The 18,527-nt window shown below is 38.9% G+C and overlaps 1 protein-coding gene across 2 annotated transcripts in view; it reads right to left on the bottom strand.

Annotated features, from left to right (window-relative positions):
• UBQLN1 (ubiquilin 1) overlaps window positions 1-18,527 on the bottom strand; it is a 30,838-nt gene that overhangs the window by 7,247 nt on the left and 5,064 nt on the right. For both annotated transcript variants that reach the window (XM_081941076.1, XM_081941075.1), the window contains exons 2-7: window positions 13,215-13,366; window positions 9,612-9,733; window positions 8,347-8,609; window positions 5,148-5,306; window positions 3,119-3,377; window positions 2,197-2,339 (exon numbers count right to left, since the gene is read on the bottom strand). In XM_081941076.1, coding sequence (XP_081797202.1) covers window positions 2,197-2,339; window positions 3,119-3,377; window positions 5,148-5,306; window positions 8,347-8,609; window positions 9,612-9,733; window positions 13,215-13,366 — 1,098 coding nt within the window. The remainder of the gene's footprint in view (window positions 1-2,196; window positions 2,340-3,118; window positions 3,378-5,147; window positions 5,307-8,346; window positions 8,610-9,611; window positions 9,734-13,214; window positions 13,367-18,527) is intronic.

Genomic DNA, 18,527 nt, shown 5'->3' with positions numbered 1-18,527 from the left:
GTTAATACCACTTTATAATGCCTTGGTAAGGCCACACTTGGAATACTGCATTCAGTTCTGGTCGCCACGATGTAAAAAAGATGTGGAGACTCTAGAAAGAGTGCAGAGAAGAGCAACAAAGATGATTAGGGGACTGGAGACTAAAACATATGAAGAACGGTTGCAGGAACTGGGTATGTTTAGCTTAAGAGAAAGAAGGACTAGGGGAGACATGATAGCATTATTCCAATATCTCAGAGGTTGCCACAAAGAAGAGGGAGTCAAACTATTCTCCAAAGCACCTGAGGGTAGAACAAGAAGCAACGGGTGGAAACTAATCAAGGAGAGAAGCAATTTAGAACTGAGGAGGAATTTCCTGACAGTGAGAACAATTAATCAGTGGAACAGCTTGCCTCCAGAAGTTGTGAATGCCCCAACACTGGAAGTCTTTAAGAAGATGTTGGATAGCTATTTGTCTGAAACGGTATAGGGTTTCCTGCCTAGGCAGGGGGTTGGACTAGAAGACCTCCAAGGTCCCTTCCAACTCTACTATTGTATTGTATTGTATTGTATTGATAAACAGAGATTTTATTATCATAAAACACTAAAATAAAATAATATAATATAATAAATATAAAACAAAACAAAACCCAGGCTTCAGGTAAACTTCCACTTAGCAAACATATGCTGAAGCCATACGATCTTTCATGTATGTTGAACTCTCTCCTTACCTAGTAAGGCAAGAGGCACAGACACATTTAGGTAGTTCTTGGTTTATGATCAATTGCTGTGACCATTTGAAATTATGATGCACCTCCCCATGGCTACTTATGAGGCAGATTTGAAGTTACTGTGCACCCCCCCATAGTCACATGACTACATTTTGCAACTTGGCAACTGGCATTTATAGCTATTTGCAGTGTCCCGAGGTCATGTGATTGAAAACTTACTGTTTTTATTGGAAACCAGTATTAACTTCTGATTTCCTGTGACAAGGCCCATTGTAGACAATGGATTTTCTTAACCACCATGGTGTTTGCTTAATAACTGCAATGATCCACTTAATGACCACTGCAAAATGGGATGTAAAATAAGGTGCAATCATGTGTGACCAACTTAATGACCAGCACAACTTGCAACTGTAATTCAGGGCTTCATTACAGTCGTAAATCAAGGACTATTAAGCAAAGCAATATATAATATACATATTATAGACAAAAGCTGAGTTTATCATGGTAATATGATTTGCAATGTGTCAACCCAGTGTGTAGTTTGCCTCATCTTTCAACCTACCACACCTTTCATCATTCACCACTGTGTCCCTCAATCTATTAATTAGCTAAATTTCTTTTTATCCTCTTCACTGAGCACAAATATTTATACATTTCCATCTGATTTTTCCACTTGAACATCCTTTTGACAGTCACTTTGCTTAAGCCTATTTTGATGTCATCTCTTCAAATTTTTAGTTTTTATCTTATTGATAAATGTGCTAGGAAAACAGCTTGTTTTTACCCCAATGGTAAAAGTTTGCATAGTCAATTACTAATAAGTGCGTACAAGGCAAGTTGATAAAATATACCTTGCCCAAGAAAAAGGGGTTCCTAGCATAGCCCCCCCCACACACATGTGCCTTATTCCTTAGTTCTTGAAAACACATCCTATAAAGGGCTTACAAAAGTCACAGAAGAACCAGCACCAATCATTGGGTCTCCTCTGACTTCTCAGAGATTTAATTCAGGCAGTTCAAAATTTTATTGGCATGTTATAATATTTAGTATATTAGTATTTACAAAACAACAAGTATAGCTAAAAGGAAGCACTTGGCACTGGAGGTGATAGAAGCAAAGGTACATTTGAATTTCACTGGATGTCTTGAAAGGTTTTTGAAAGATCAAATATAAATAAAAACAATTTCAAAACAGGTCAGAAGGGATTGTGGCTGGAAACAATGAAGTCCAAATGGTCATTACAACTTTGTTGAATTCAGGAGAAAATATCAGGTATTTTAATTATTATCACCTGGACCAGAGGATAAGGAACAAAGTGGCAACTTACCAAAGTGCTATTTTTTTGCCATTTATATCTATATAAATTAATATATTATATTACATATATCTATGTAATGTAATAGATTAATAGAAGTCTCATTTTACTAGTTGTGGGAAAGACCACCGGTGAATTCTAATTCAGCATGGATTTTTGTCAAGGACTTACCTGGGCTGCAAGATCGGGATTCTGGCTCAGTGACTGCATCATGCTTCTCATGTAAGGCGCAGACAACATGTTCTGCATCAACTGTGGGTTTTCTGTAATTTGCTGCAACAAGCTCTGCATGCCAGGTGTGTTGAACATACCAACTTGAAAGGGAAAAACAAAGTTTCAGCAACACAATGCCATGGCATCATCTCTCTCTCTTTGACTTAGATGACCACCCATCTATTCAGTGCAATTATTTTACTCACCCAGGACCAAATAAACATGCAAGTCAACAGTCAAGATAAATGAAGAAATATCATGCTTATAGAGATTTTCAGTCATCCAGGTCATGGTTGTCCCAAAGGTGCTTTTTCAAGAGGCAACTGGACTTTCTGGTTTTTCGTTGAAAACATTTCCCTTCTCATCCAAGAAGCTTCTTCAGCTTTGAAGGAGCTTCTTGGATAAGAAGTGAAATGTCTTCAGAGAAAAACCAGAAAATCCAATTGCCTCTTGAAAAAGCATCTTTAGATAAGATACCATGTTGTTTAATAAGAGTCAATAAGCAGTATTTAATTTGCAATCCAAATTCATTTAACACTCAACTTAATTTAGAACAGGGCTAACGTGCATGCTTTTCTAGATAGGTAATTTGGGCAATGAGCTAGTGTCGCAGTGGTTAGAATGCAGTATTGAGGGCTGATTCTGCTGACTGACTGCAGTTTGGCAGTTCGATTCTCACTGGGTTAAGGTTGATTCAGCCTTCCATCTTTCCGAGGTTGGTAAAATGAGGACCCAGATTGTTGGGGACAATATGCTGACTATGTAAACCGCTTGGAAACGGCTATAAAGCACTGTGAAGCGGTATAAAAGTCTAAGTGCTCAGTGTTATTGCTATTTTGAGAAAATCAAGTAAGTTGCCATGTAAATATGAGGAACATACCTCCTACCCCAGGACCCAAATTTGGCATTGCTGAGCTTTGTCCTGTGCTTTGTCCTGTGCTTTGTCCAGTGCTGCTGCTTCCAACACTACTGCCTTCTCCAGTATCTCCACTGTTGCTACTGCTGCTGTTTGGGGAGCTCTGTGTGGTACTTTGAGGAGCCCAAGGATTTGGTAAAGGGTCTCGGTTTTCTGTGCGAGATGGCTGGCTGTCTCCACCTGATGAATTGCTTACTAATGAAGCAAACGGATTGCCCCCAAACTATAAAAAAGTTAGGAAAGAAAAAGATTTACCGAGCAGGAAAAAAAACACCAATTCCTCTGGAAAAAGAACGACCCATTAAATTTGCAGAACCACACTAACCCAATTGTTCCACGGATGGCCTCACCCATATCAGCCTATTCAAAACTGTTTTCTAAGATTTTGCATTAAGACTCATCAGATGAGAGTTGAAGATTTTCTGCTTTGTTAGAGATCTTCTGGGAATGTTTGGCTTATATATGAAAGCAAACAAGTGTGTACAGAAAACCTCTAGCCACAGAGTTAGCAAAGCTATGTCCATGAGGTGCCAACACGTCTATGATTTCTCACTCAAGGTGTGTCCACGGAACCGTAAAGTTTAAATAAACATTATTATTTAATTAAAAATGATCACTATATTAGGAAATCATCAGATCTCACGGGATTTCATTGTTCTCATCTCAATCAAGACAATAATATTGTACTACATATACTTTTGATGTTTTTATATAATTACATGAAATCCTGAGAGTGAGTTTCTTGAAAACACACGATACAATTGCGATTTTTAAATATTTACTTTCAACCTTACTTTTCGATTCTTGCACTATTTTGCACAATTGCACAATACTGTCCCCAAATGTTTCTACATTAAGTAGAATATCTGAAAAAATGTTTTAGAGCAATAGTATGAAATAACACTATAAACTATTTGAAGGAATTTAAGACAAGGGTTTTGGTTTTTTAATTAAGCAGCACATTACGTTCAGCAATTCAACATAGCATCAAAGGAAAAAAAATAAAATACAAGCTAGATATTCATTGCTAAACATTTCTTATTTTAAGCACCATTACAGGGGTTTCTGCGGAAAAAGTTTCTCAAAAATGAAAGCATCACATGCTTGGTACTGTATTTTTCGGTGTATAAGATGCACTTCCCCCCCAAAACTAGGTGGAAATGTCTGTATGTCTTACACAGCAAATGTTGCCGAAGCCCCACCCAGCTCCCAGCTCCTATCCTTCGGCCTCTGCCTCCCAGCAATTTGCCCCCTTGCAGCAAACAACAAAGAGCCAGGTCAGCTTCAGCACATTTAGCACCAGCAGCTGATTAGTGGTTGGATTGGCCTCCTGGAATACTACCAATTAGCTGTTCCAGGCTGCTGAGATCACTGCTGCCGCCTATTGCCACCTCTGTGTGCCCCATTTTTGGCCTTCGCATGCTCCATTTTTGGCTTGTTCAGGTGGCGGGGATAAGTGATGGTGGTGGGTATCCCCGCTGCCTGGAATGGACTGAAAACGGGAGGTGCGGAGGTCGAAAATGGGGAATGCAGAGGCACCGATATTTGGCAGTGCTGATGGGCGCTGCTGCCAATGGGCGGCGGCAATCCACACAGCCTGGAACAGCTAATCAGTAGTATTCTGGGAGACAGATCCAACTGCCAATCAGTTCTCCTGCTAAATCAGGCTGTGCTGAAGCTGACTAGGCTCTTTCCTGTTTGCTACAAGGAGGCAAATTACTGGGAGGCAGAGACAGATTTTTTTCTTGTTTTCCTCCCCAAAAGCTAGGCGCGTCTTATAATTCAGAACACCTTATAGTCTGAAAAATACAGTAATTATGTGTCTAATGACTGTAGTAGTTTTTCTATTTCCTCATTTTATAGCTTAGCAGGATATGTATACTAAAATTCTTGAAGGCAAGACGAAAGAAATCAATTTTCATTCCATCAAATAAAATGAAGGATTAAGTTAGCCAGTTAATTTCAGCTTAATTAAAGTTCTAGGATTATTCACCTGCTCCTGTGCTGCATTCAGCATTGGCTCCTGTATATCTGTGTACATTCGTCTCAAAGCATTATAGCCACCAGGTATACTTTCAAGATTACTCAAGGCACGATCCTGATTTCTCATCATTTCTTGCATCATTGCAGGATTTCTAGCAAGTTCCAAAGTCTAAAAAAGTTAAGTAAGATCTATTAGAAAAGAACAATTCTACCAACAGATACATATATCAGGAGCCAAAGGCAACTTTCATGCTTATTCCAAATACCACTTTAATGCTTATTAACCTACAAAAGTATAATAGCTTTGTAATTAAGATTAATTGTGAGAGATGTTAACAAAAAATAAGGAGAAATTCTAGAAAGAAACATCTGACAGGGAAGGAGATTTTTGATAGTTGATCTCATAAATAGCATTTCCATCTGAATTTCAAAAAATAAGGAAAATGGAAAATGTTCCTTTTCTTATATATTGTGTGTCTGCTTATTCTCTAAAATCCTTTCCTCTCCAATGGATGTAAATACAAACATCAATTCTCTTCTTGCTAATTATCCCAACCTCAGGGTGAGCATTCCAAAGAGCAAAGGAATAGGGAAAAGGATTATGAGATTTGTTCTTTTATTTAGCTTCCTTGTAAGTTGCATTATGAAAAACCTTTCCTGCCATTTGGGCTCACTCATTTGTTTCAAGTCATATCCTTCTAATGCTATGAAGCAGGGGTGTCAAACTCACACTGTCAAGGCATCGTCATATGACATATCGTGACTTCCCCCCCCCACTTCGCTAAACCAGGCGTGGGCATGACCAGCACGTGATACATCTGGCCCACGGCCCACAAGTTTGACAGTCCTGCTGTAAAGCAAAGGAAAGCTGAAGTAAAGCACAGTTGTAATGTGATTTTCACTTAGCAATCACTTCACTTAATAACCAAGTTGCCAATTCCAACTGTAGCTGATAAATAAGGCCTTCTGAATTTGGGTTATAAATAGCTATATATTACTTTCCCAAATCACAACACACTGTAAATGCCTACTGCTACAAACAAACATTCAACATTGCTATTGTTGTCCTATCCATGTGTGTGAGTCTACCTGGTTAGCTTTAGTGTTACAAAAGATGCTAATCCAGAGCAGCTCTTCTTCTGTTCTTATTTCTGGATGCAGCTACTAACAGCATGGTTAATTCATCATTGAAGGAAGGGATGTTCTTGGCACCATTTAAAAAGGTGCTCCTGAACCTCCTTCTCAAAAAGCCATTGTTGGACCCACCATTCTGAATAATTTTTGCCCACTCTCCCAACTTCCCTTTTTGGGGACGCAAAGTCTAGATAATGTATCTCAGCCAGGATCCTCTGGAGCTGCAGCACAAACATGGACTGTCCTCTACATGGGCCTGCACTTGAAAATATGAGAGCTGCAGCTGGAGCAGAACTCTGCTAAGCTGAACCAGGTACCAGTTTGCTTCCAGGTCCAATTAAAGGGGTTGGCTATTACCTTTAAAGCCCATCATGGCATGACCAGGCTACCTGAAAAACGTCTCATTCAAATTACATCAACCAATCTGACCCAGTCAGGCAGAGAAGGTATGTTGTGAATCCTCTTGATTAAGGAATTTTGATTGGTGAGGTCTAGGAAGGCAGCCATCTCTCCCATTGCCCCTGCCCTATGGAGTATCTTGCCTCTAGAAGTGAGGCAGACCCACACTTCCGGCCTTCTGGAAATCATCAAGATCTGGCTCTGTCAGCCGGCATTGGGATCTAAGAATGGCATGCAAATTTGAGGGATTGTGGGTGATTTGAGGATGCTCCTTCTGCGTTTTAAAAAACTTTTCAAATTTGTTTTTACCTATGTTTCTTTTCTATGCCTGCATGGCTTGTATTTGTAAATTGCCTAGGGTCACTGAGATAAGGGCTATATAAATTTGATAAATAAACTGACTGTATTTTTAAATACCGTATTTTTCAGAGTATAAGACACACCTTTTTTCCTCAAAAAGGAGGCGGAAAATCTGAGTGTGTCTTATACATCGAACACAGCATTTTTTGCCTCCCAAAGCCCTGCCCCTTCACCAAAATGGCCGTGCATACCCTTGTGGAGGCTTTCAGAGCTCCTGGGGTCTGGGGAGGGCAGAAATAACCCCCCAAAATGGACCGTTTTTGCCCCCCCCCCCCGGCAGCACTCTATAAGCCTCCATAAGGGTATGCATGCAATTTTTTTGACACAAACGGGCCGTTTTTTGCTTGTTTGGGCCTCCCCCACCCTCCCAGGAGCACTGCAAGCCCCCGAAAGGCTATTCATGCCTTTTATTTGAAAAAAAAAGGGCCCACTTTTGCTAAAAACGGGTCGTTTTTTGCAGGTTTGTAGAGTGCAAAAACTTTTTTTTTCCTTTTGGAAAGCCCTTTAACTGATGAGAATTACAATGATCAAGTGCTGTTCCAGCAGAAACAAAGTCTTAAGATTTGTCAGCAATTTCCTTCTCCAGCACATGGATAAATACACCTAGAAACATCTACCTGCCTATCTACTCTCTTTCCCTACCTACCTACTGTATTTCTCTATCTATTTATCTCTTTATCTATCTACCTATCTACCTACCTACTCTCTCTACCTACCTACTGTATTTCTCTTTCTTTCTCTCCCTCTCTATCCCTCTATCTACCTACCTACTAATTTGCCTCTTCAAAACCTTGGTGTGTCTTATACTCCAGTGCATTTTATACTCCGAAAAATACGGTATGTAAAGGATGTATAGTAAAAATGCAATGGCTATTCACAATATTTAGGGTTAACCAAATAATTTTTGATTAGGTATGATAAGTGACTAAATTGTGCTCAATCTGAACATGCTTAAAATATAAATATTCTGTGATTAAGATTGTATTTTGAGATTCCAGAGTTATCCAAATAACCTCCCATCAAATCTTCTCCAAGAGAAGAACTTGCAACAACTTTGAAATGTTTGGTGTAAATGCAGATGATTGGCAATATTAAGTTAGATTGACCAAAGGTATGAATCATTATAAACCAACTTTGAATTCAACTGCATAAATATAAAGCAACAAAAGGAATATAATTATCTCATTCATGATTAATAAATAAATGAAGCATACTCTTGCTTATATTTTATGTATTAATTATAAGCTATTAATTTATTGCTTATGGTGACAAAGTCATAATCTAATACCTATTGTATGATCAAACTGTTAACTTACCTGTCGCATAATATCAGGGTTATTGAGCATATGACTGATTTCTGGATTTCTCTGTATCAGTTGCTGCATTTGAGGGTTGGCCATAATTAATTGTCGCATTAGGTCTGGATTTGAAAGCATGCTTTGAACGAAGGGATTTTCCATAATCTGAACCATCATTTCTGGATTGGACATGAGCTGTCGCTGCATTTGACTTTGTAATTCTGAAAAGTTGGAAGTACTAAGACCTAGGCTACTCAGACTTGCAAGTCCTCCAAGGCCACCTTCAAGAAACAACAAAAATATTAAATATTGTTTCAGGATTTATTTCTGTATCACTTTTTATTAATAAGGTGTTTGTTTAGTTAAGGGAAGTTTCATGTTCATAAATTAGTATGCTTTGTTAGCTGTCCAATTTTGTTTTGTGCCATTTTTTGAGATAATTGTGTCCAATACTTTAGGATGAATGTTAACATCATTTGTACTGAAGCATATAAAAGAAAAATCTAATGACAGTATATGGTTCAGCAAGATTGCTGACATTGTTAAAAGTAGTTGCCTTTTAGGATGAAAACCAGTTTGTGCCTATATGGTTCTCCCTCCTTTGCTCATAACAAAATGGTAATGTATTCCTTAAGGAACTGTTTCTTCTTACCTTAACAAAAAAATAATGATTTGCTTTAAAAGTTAGAAAAGTCGAATTATATTCTTGCTTCTTACAAGAGAATAAAAATATAGAATGGAGAACATTTATGGTTTTTTTTAATTTAATGATTTACATAATCTCATAAAAATGTCAGCTTCTCAATAACTGTGCTTATTGGAAACCAACAGTGAACGTTCCAAAAGGCAATCACATGACCGTGTGACATTGCAACATCATAATTGCAAGCTGGTTACCAAGCGCCTGAAACACAATCAAGTGACTGCCTTGATGCTGTAAGTTCCCCTTGTTCAGCGCCATTGTCACTTTGAATGGTCACTGAATAGCTCGTGGCCTAATCTATTTAAATTCAGTTTTACATCCATACAGTATCCCTGTGTGTACAACCTGTGTAATGTGACACTTTGGACCAATTATTTCCAAATTTCACAATAATTCCCAAACACACACTTGTAAGACGAGTTACCATTTAGCTATATATATGCATCAATATATTTTCTATTATTCATGAGTGGTCATTTACTATGAATATGGAAAGTCAAGATATATCTGGCAATGAACAACACAAATCATACCAAATTAGGTCTTATTTAGAGATTATCCTTCTTACGAAGAGCCTTACCCAAACCAAATGGTGTGGTATTTGTTGGATTTGTAGAGGTACTATTGGTTGATGCTGTTGTTGTGGTAGTAGTAGTAGTACTCCCTGAAGTACTTGTTTGTTGAGCTGAATTATCATGTGATCTATAAAACATTTAAAAAAACATTTCTGCAATGAACAAATTTAGTAAAAATGAGGAACAGAAAGGTGTTTGAAAGCAGCAGTTCAGTTTTCATTTACCATGCTTAACATGATAAAAAATATCTGATTAACTTTATTTATTCAAAGTAATTATGGTTGGATTTAAAGAGTCTTGTAAGATCATGCCAGTTCTCAACTGATGAGTCAGTAGATTCCAGACATTCCAATGCAAATAGGATGCATTACAATTTACTTTTTTTTCTTTGAGAAAAGGAGGAAAGTGAAGAAGAAAAAACAAAGGGAAATTAAGATGATCATATACACTGATTTTGCTATTTTCAATCAAGTCTAAATCAAGTCCTCTGCATCTAAATTGAGTAAATTGATAATTATCCCATACCAGATTTTTCGGAGTATAAGACACACACACACACCCAAGAGCATGGAAATGTTGGTGCGTCTTATACACCGAATACAGCCATTTTTGGCCTCCTGAAGCCCTGCCCCTGCATCCCATTTCTGTGAAAAATGGGCAAAAAATGGGCTGTTTTTCACCAAAATGGGAGTGTTTTTGCCTTCCCCCACCTCCCAGAAGCACTCTGCAGGCTTCAGCAGGGCTGGGGGAAGGGAAAAATGCCCCCGTTTTGGTGAAAAACAGGGGCATGTTTGCCTTACCCCAGCCCTGCTGAGGCCTGCAGAGTGCTCCTGGGGGCTGAGGAGGACAAAAACTTTTTTTCTTACTTACCCCTTTGAAATCTTGGTGCATCTTATACACCGTCTTATAGTCTGAAAAATATGGTACATATTTTGTAATAGTGTACAGGTAGTCCTTAACTTGCAACCATTTGTTTGGGACCATTCAAAATTACGATGGTTATGAACCATCACAAAAAGTTGGAAAAAAAATTGATCTGTGCACTTACAACTGTGGCAGCATTTCCACTGTCTCAGGATATATGAAAATATAAACTCTTGACAACTGGCATGTTTTTATGAAGCTTGCAGCATCCCAGGATCATCATTTGTGATCTTCCCAGCTGGGTTCTTATAAGAAAAGTCAATGGGGGAGCCTGGATTCGTTTAATGACCATGCAATTCATTTAACAACTGCAGTGATTCGCTTAACAACCATGGCATAAGGGTCATAAAATTTTGTGCGACATAACCACCTTGCTTAATGGAAATTTGGTCTCATATGTGGTCCTAAGTCAAAGACTACCTGTACACTACTATATTTTTATAGTTTTGAATGGGATAATTTTGTGGAAAGAAATATGAAAAAACTATAAAAGACATATTCATCAAGTAGTCTTATTTGATCAGTAACATTGTACTGCATGCAGAACAAATGACCATAACTGATCTGAAACAATTACAATGCATTCAGAAAGTATTCAGACCCCTTCACTTTTGTCAATTTTGTTATGCTGCAGCCAGATTCTATAGTTGTTGAAATTGATTTTCTCTCTCTCATTATTCTACACTCAGTACCCCATAATGGCAAAGTGAAAACAGAATTTTAGAAATGTCTATGAATTTATTTTAAGACACTGAAATATCACATTGGCATAAGTTTTCAGATCTTTTGTAACAATGTGAAATTTAGCTCTGATGCCTCTCACTTATCTTGATCATTGCTGACATGTTTCTACACCTTGATTGGAGTCCACCTGTAGTAAATTGACTGGACATGATTTAGAAAGGCATACACCTCTCAATAGAAGGCCTCATAGCTGACAATGCATACTGTAACAGAGCAAAAGCCATGAGATCAAAGGAACTGCCTGAAGAGCTCGGAGACAGGATTATTGCAAGGCACACATCTGGGGAAGGCTACAATAAAATTTCTGCTGCACTGAAGGTTCCTAAGAGAACAGTGACCTCCATAATTCTCAAATGGAAGATGTTTGGCATAACCAGTACTCTTCCATAGCTGGTTGCCCAGTCAAACTGAGCAATTGGGAGACAAGGGCCTTAGTAAGAGAAGTGACCAAGAATCCGATGGTCACTCTGACTGAGCTCCAGAGATCCTGTGTGAAGATAGGACAGAGTTCCAGAAGGACAACCATCACTGCAGCCCTCTGTGATCTGGGCTTTATGGCTTTATGGAAGTCTCTCCTCAGTGCAAAACATACAAAAGCCCACTTGGAAGTTTCCAAAAAAGCACCTTAAGGACTCTCAGATGGTGAGGAACAAGATTCTCTGGTCTGATAAAAGCAAGATTGAACTGTTTGGTCTCAATTCTAAACGTTATGCTTGGAGGAAACCAAGCACAGCTCATCACCTACCCAATACCAACCCAACAGTGAAGCATGGTGGCAATATCATGCTGTGGGGCTGGGAGATTGGTTAGGCTCAAGGGAAAGTTGAGTGGAGCAAAGTACAGGGATATTGTCAATGAAAACCTGTTCCACAGTGCTCGGGATCTCAGCCTGGGCTGAAGGCTCACTTTCTAACATGACAATGATCCTAAGCACATAGCCAAGACAACACAGGAGTGGCTTAGGGACAACTCTGTGAGTGCCCTAGAGTGGCCCAGCCAGAGCTCTGAATTGAACCCTACTGAACATCTCTGGAGGGACCTAAAAATGGCTGTCCACCAATGGTCACCATCCAACCTGACTAAGCTTGAGAGGATTTGCAAGGAAGAATGACAGAAAATTCCCCAATCCAAGTGTGCAAAGCTTGTCGCGTCATATCCAAAATTTTGTTCTGCTCAAAATTATACACAGAAAATTTCACTTCCTTCATTACTATGTTGCCAAGATATTTAGCATATCAATTAAAATACAACAAAACATATATCATTTGATTTGTAACCATATTTTTTGTTCAAAGGACCTTTAAAATGGATATACTGTACATCACATCATGTTGTTATAAGAAATTCAGATCAATTTGATGGGTTTGCATACTTTTCTAACAAATATATTACTGATCACAAATCAGTGTAATATTAGAATTCTCTTAGTTAATTTTTCGCTCTTCTCGCTCTAAATTAATCACAGTTATCTGTAACTGACTTAAAATATACTTAAATCACTAGCACTGATGATGTTACCTACTTTAGGTAATTAAACATCTGCCAGAAAACAACCAAGCTCAGAGAGCACCAAGGACCCCTCATACTTAAAACATTAATTCTGTTACAATATCTATTCAACTAATCAAACAGAAAGAATACAAACCTAATTAGTAGCTATTGTTTGATGAAAAAGGATATGAAATCTTAGAACTGCCATAACATGATGCAAGATAATGAACAAATTGCTATAATTGTTCAGCTTGTTTAGAAACATATTCCAGAAGGATTTTTGCTCCTGGGGCTTATTATAAAAAGCAAATATACTTCAGAACTGGCAGAATTCAGCACACATATTTTCTATTTGGTTTTTATTATTTTTTTAAAAAAACATCTGAAATAATATGAGTCATTAAGATGAAATAAAACTATTAATCAGAGGTTTACACAAACCAGCCTACCTGTTTTGTGTCTTAATGACAAGGTGAACAGTAAGTCCATCATGAATTCCATGCTGGGTCAACGTATCTTGATCTTTTAAGATTTTTCCAGCAAATATCAACACAAGTTGGTCAGAGTGAGCCTTGAAGCGCTTGGAGATTTCTTCCTTAAACTAAAAAAAGGGGGGAAATATAGTTTAGATTATGCATTAATTTGCTCAATTAACTCAGGTATATATCTGAGTACTTAAGAGAAGGCATCTCCACCCCATGGCCCACATGTGGCCCTGAACAACTAGTAATGTGGCCCGTAATAAACTTTTAACATTATGTGATTTATCTCATCCCAAAGGGATTGGCCCATCCCATCCATGGCAGCTTAGGAGAAGAGCCTTCTCTGCCTTTACTCCTGCCCTTTGGAACATTTTGCCCCCATAGTGAGGTTGTTTCCAACCATTTTGACATTCCACAAGAGCTTAAAGACCTGGCTCTACCAGCTGGCCTGGGGCTCCAATAGGAGAACTTCAGATTTATAACAAATCCCACCTTCCCCCACTGCTCATCCTACTTCATCTTTTATGGTTAAATATTTGTATTTTTATACAATTTTATTATATATAGGTTTTATACAGTTTTATCCTTTTAATATTTTAAGCTGCCCAAAGTTGCCCTATGGCAGTGATGACCATTTTGCCATCATGTGGCAAAAGCGGGGGGAGCGCAGAGGGGGTGTGTGTTCATGCGCACGTGTGCCCACACCCATATTCTATGTGCCCTCCCCCACACATGTGCACGCGCTGCCCCGCGCATGTGTGCGTTACCCCACCACGCTCCCACGCTTTTGCCACATGATGGCAGTGTTTTTCGCCCGCTCCAGGCTCTTTCTAGGAGCCTGGAGAGGCCGAAAACGGCCCGTTTGCCGACTTCCAGTTAGACCGGAAGGCCCGTTTTTCGCTCTCCCCAGGCTCCAGAGGCTTTCTAAGAACCTGGGGAGGACAAAAACAGCCTTTTCCACCCCCCACCCCGGAAAGGGAAGCCTCCGGAGAGTGAAAAACATCCCAATGCGCAAACCAGAAGCCTGTTCCCAAAGTTCCAGTTTGTGCGTTGGGTGGTTTTTCGCTCCCCGGAGGCTTCAGGAAAGCCTCCAGAGGACGAAAAACAGCCAAAAATCAGCTTGCCAGCACACACCACATGCATGCTGGAGTTGGCAGGGCAATGCCTCACGTGCCCTCAGAAATGTCTCCACGTGCCACCTGTGGCACATGTGCCATAGGTTTGCCATCACGGCCCTATGGTAACATGAGCGGCCAATACATTTAGTAAATAAATAAAAATACATTAACGATATTGTATATGCAGCATAAGAGAATTATTCTTCATTTGATATGGTGCAGGAAAGCCAAACGGTTGGACACTCATGATTTAGAACTTCATTCTGCAGACTTAAATACAGTCAAGTCTACATATCACATTGAAATGTGATTAGGTTTAACTTATGTGGTACACAAATTGAACTATGGATAACATTGTGGTCAAGACAGAAAATTTTAAATGTGACATTGGTTTAAAATTTCACCTACATTTAACTATAGTTCACCTTATTATTCAAACAAAGCTAACATATAATTTATCAGCCATTAGTTTACTAGGAAAATGAGTTAGGGTACAAGGAAAGGCACACGTCAACTGAGAATACAAAAGTATGGACGTCTCTTCTTTCCCAACACTTGCAAAGTCCTTCCAATGATACAAAAAAATCAGAAATTGCCAAATGTTCTGCCAATACAGAAGTTGCCAATCTAAATGAGAAAACATGCCGTGTAAATGTATTTACTGTCTCAATTTAAGCAGTCCTTCAAAATGCCAAATTGTTCTTCAGCTTTAAAAATGATTAAGGATCTCTATGTCTTTGCTAACCAAAATGTTGAAAGTCTGTGTTCTCTTCAAAAGTTAACAGTTTAGAGCCAGTTTGATCTAATGGGTTAAGATCCCAGACTAGAAACCAGGAAACTGAGTGCTAGTCCTGCCTTAAGCATGTAAGCCAGCTAGGTGACTTTGGGCCAGTCATTCTTTCACTACCAGACTCATCTTACAGGGCTATTGTTGTGGAGAAAATAGGAGGAAGAAGGAGTCTTAAGTATGTTCATTGCCTTGAGTTATTTATGACAAGTATAAAACCAGGATTTAAAATCTAAAATAAAAATTACCATTGAAAATTCAGATACTTGCCATTGTATGTGAATATGCATGTGCAGACACAGATTATAATCAGCAGCAATCATGCTTAAGTGTTTTCCAAGTATGTGTGCTCTGATAATATTTGGTGGTCATTGAAACGGCTATGTCAAATACTGAAAATATAGTCCTCTGACACGATAAGCAGAAGATTGGAGAAGATGTGCTTTGAATAACTGCAGCAATTATAATATTTAAGAGCGCATGCATATTCCCTACAGAAATATTACTCTTTATTGGCAAGCAGAATATTATAATAGAAACTGCCATAATTTTGCAATTAAGACAATCAACTACATGACTTACTACTGGATTTAGAATTTAATTTTTCTTTCATTTGCTTTCATTTTTAAAAGATCAGTTTATAATCTAAGGTGATAAGTAAAAAAGCCTCAGCAGACATTCCAATGCTAGATTCAGTATTCTTTTATTATAAGAGTTTATACAGCATCCAGAATTCTTCTTTAACACAGCATTTCTTTTACTTCTAACACAAACAAGTCTCAATCCTACTGTGAGCAATACATGACAGCAGTTCTGCCTCAAACCTCGAAACCAAATGTTTGCTTGTTAAAAATGAATAATATAGCCAAGTTATAATCAAGCAATATGGAGTTAGAGAGAAGGCCATAGAGAAGTGGAAATAACTTACAGTATTTTATCAGGAATCAGATGCACACATAAAAGAAAACCAAGGGAAAGGAAGAATAACATTAAAAAATTGATTTGTCTGTATTCAATTTGATTTTATCTCACAATTGGAAAGAAACTTCCACAATTATGTTTTTGCTGAATAGGTTTTTTTTGTTGAAAATCTTATTCATTAAAGTCTAGCGCTAAATGGTAATAGATTATTACATCATATAAAAATAAAATGGCAATATCCAATTGTTTAAAATCAAGTTGATCCTATCGACATTTACATGAAGCAACTTCAAGCTAGTCCAAAGTTCCCAATTAAAAGAGCATGGATGTGAAACCTTTGCCTGCTTTGTGTATTTGTTTGCAACTTATTGACTATAAGTAAAAATTACTTGAATATTGACAACCTCTTCAATTTTCATGAACTCAGGGTAAATTTTTCTCAATGGAATCTGTTCACACTTTCAACTCAAAATAATTAAATAGCAAATAAAAAAGCATAATGATATTCATCAAATGTGAACAAACCTCTCATCCTTACCTGGAATCCACAAAGGCAGTCACTAGCAATATCCATACATTTTTTTTGAAAACTATCTGTCTAGTTTTCTATTAGAGAGAGAACCACTAGATCATTGGTGTCAAACTAGATCACATCACGTGACGTATTACGACGTTTTTTGCCTTTGCGGAGCCAGGGGGGGAATGGGCTGCATGTGACGCATCCGGCCAGCGGGCCACCAGTTTGACAGACCTTCATTAGATCCTTCCCCAAATTCTTCAAACACCTGATAATAATTGGCCCAAAGAATGGAAACTGGCAGCCCTTAACCTAATTTCAAAAACTTTTGTGTCTTTAGATGAAAGGTAGAATGAAAGGACAGATTCGATAGGCCATCCCAGACCAAAACCATCTCAAGTAAGATCTCACAAAAATCAACATTCCTGTCATTGGCCTGAACAAAACAAGGCTATCAATTAAAACACAAAACTGGCACAATAATGGTAATGAAACATATATAGGTGCATGCTCACAATGCATTGGTTGATCTAAAGTGCTGCCAACCAACACACACAAAACAATCATTATAGTATTTTCCATATCTTGCAACCCTCAAAATAAAGATAAAAGGCCCAAAAGACCTACTGTGATGACCCGGGTCAAGGCACAAAGGTCACACAGCAAGCTGAGAGTTCAAATTCCCCTTTAATGCTCCAAATTTCCCCCAAACACTCCCATGTTTTTGCCAAGTCCCAGAGCAAGCGGGCACGCACACACACAGCCTCTGGCTGCGCTCAATCCAGCAAAACAAAATAACAGGGAAATGAGTCCACAAACCAAGGAACAACAATGAGTCCACAAAGTATGGAACAAGATATTGAGTTGACAATGTCAGGAACAAGACATTGAGCCCACGAAGTAAAGAAGAATCAAGTACTCCTGCAAACTCCAAATGTCTGTACTGGCACACCAAACTCTCCTAATTCAGTGTTTGTTCCCAACAAATACCCCTCCTCACAGCATGTTTTTAAATTTCAGTCCCCAGGTGTGCTTTTGAAGAGGGGCGGGGAGCTCTCCTTCCAAGTCACTGGGTCAGCCTGTGCTGTTCTTGCCTTCTCTCCTTACTCCGTGCACGGGGATGAGGAGGGGGTTGTCCTTGCTCATCGCCTGAGCTCCATCTCTCATGTCCACTGCTTGCCCTCTCTCGGTCATCCTGCCCACATTCCTCCCTAACAAGCTGTCCCAATCCCGAGATGCCTTGGGGTGCCTCGGCCTGCTCCTCCCCACATTCCTCCGAAGACAACGAAGATTCCCCCTCGATCTCCATCAGCTCCAGCTCCGGCTTGTCTTCCTCTGCAGATTCAGGCTCCAATGGGGGCATGACACCGGCCATTCATTGGTCAATGCTATTTTCCCCACAATAGCAATGACAAAGATGAAACCAAATGCTTCTCCAAAGCACCTGAATAACAGTTAACCCAATTAGTCCATAAAAAGAAAATTATAGGAGTTATAAATGCTTGAGTAAGCTCAAGCCACATGAGTAAAAGCTTCATAGGCAAATTCTTATATGAACCAAATTAAAATGATGAACAACTAGCAACCTTCTCTAAGCTACAAACAATGTAGGTGATGAATACCTAATTTGAAAAATAAGCAAAGAAATGCTGGACTTGGCATTTTCCTAACAAGGAAACCAAAGCTGGGAGCCACCCAGAGTTGGCTAAAAGACAGGCGGCTATGTTGTAAAATAAATCAGATCTACTACATATTAAGAGCCATGGTAGTGTAGTGGTTAGAATGCAGTACTGTAGGCTACTTATGCTGGCTGCCAGCAATTTGGCAGTTCAATTCTGAGCGGCTCAAAGTTCACTCAGCCTTCCATCCTTCTGAGGTCAGTAAAATGAGGACCCAGATTGTTGGGGGCAATATGCTGACTCTGTAAACCACTTGGA

The sequence above is a fragment of the Natrix helvetica genome (assembly GCF_964273705.1).
Source record: "Natrix helvetica genome assembly, chromosome: 2".
NCBI classification, from domain to species: Eukaryota; Metazoa; Chordata; class Lepidosauria; order Squamata; family Natricidae; genus Natrix; species Natrix helvetica.
This window is presented reverse-complemented; position numbering and strand designations above follow the sequence as displayed.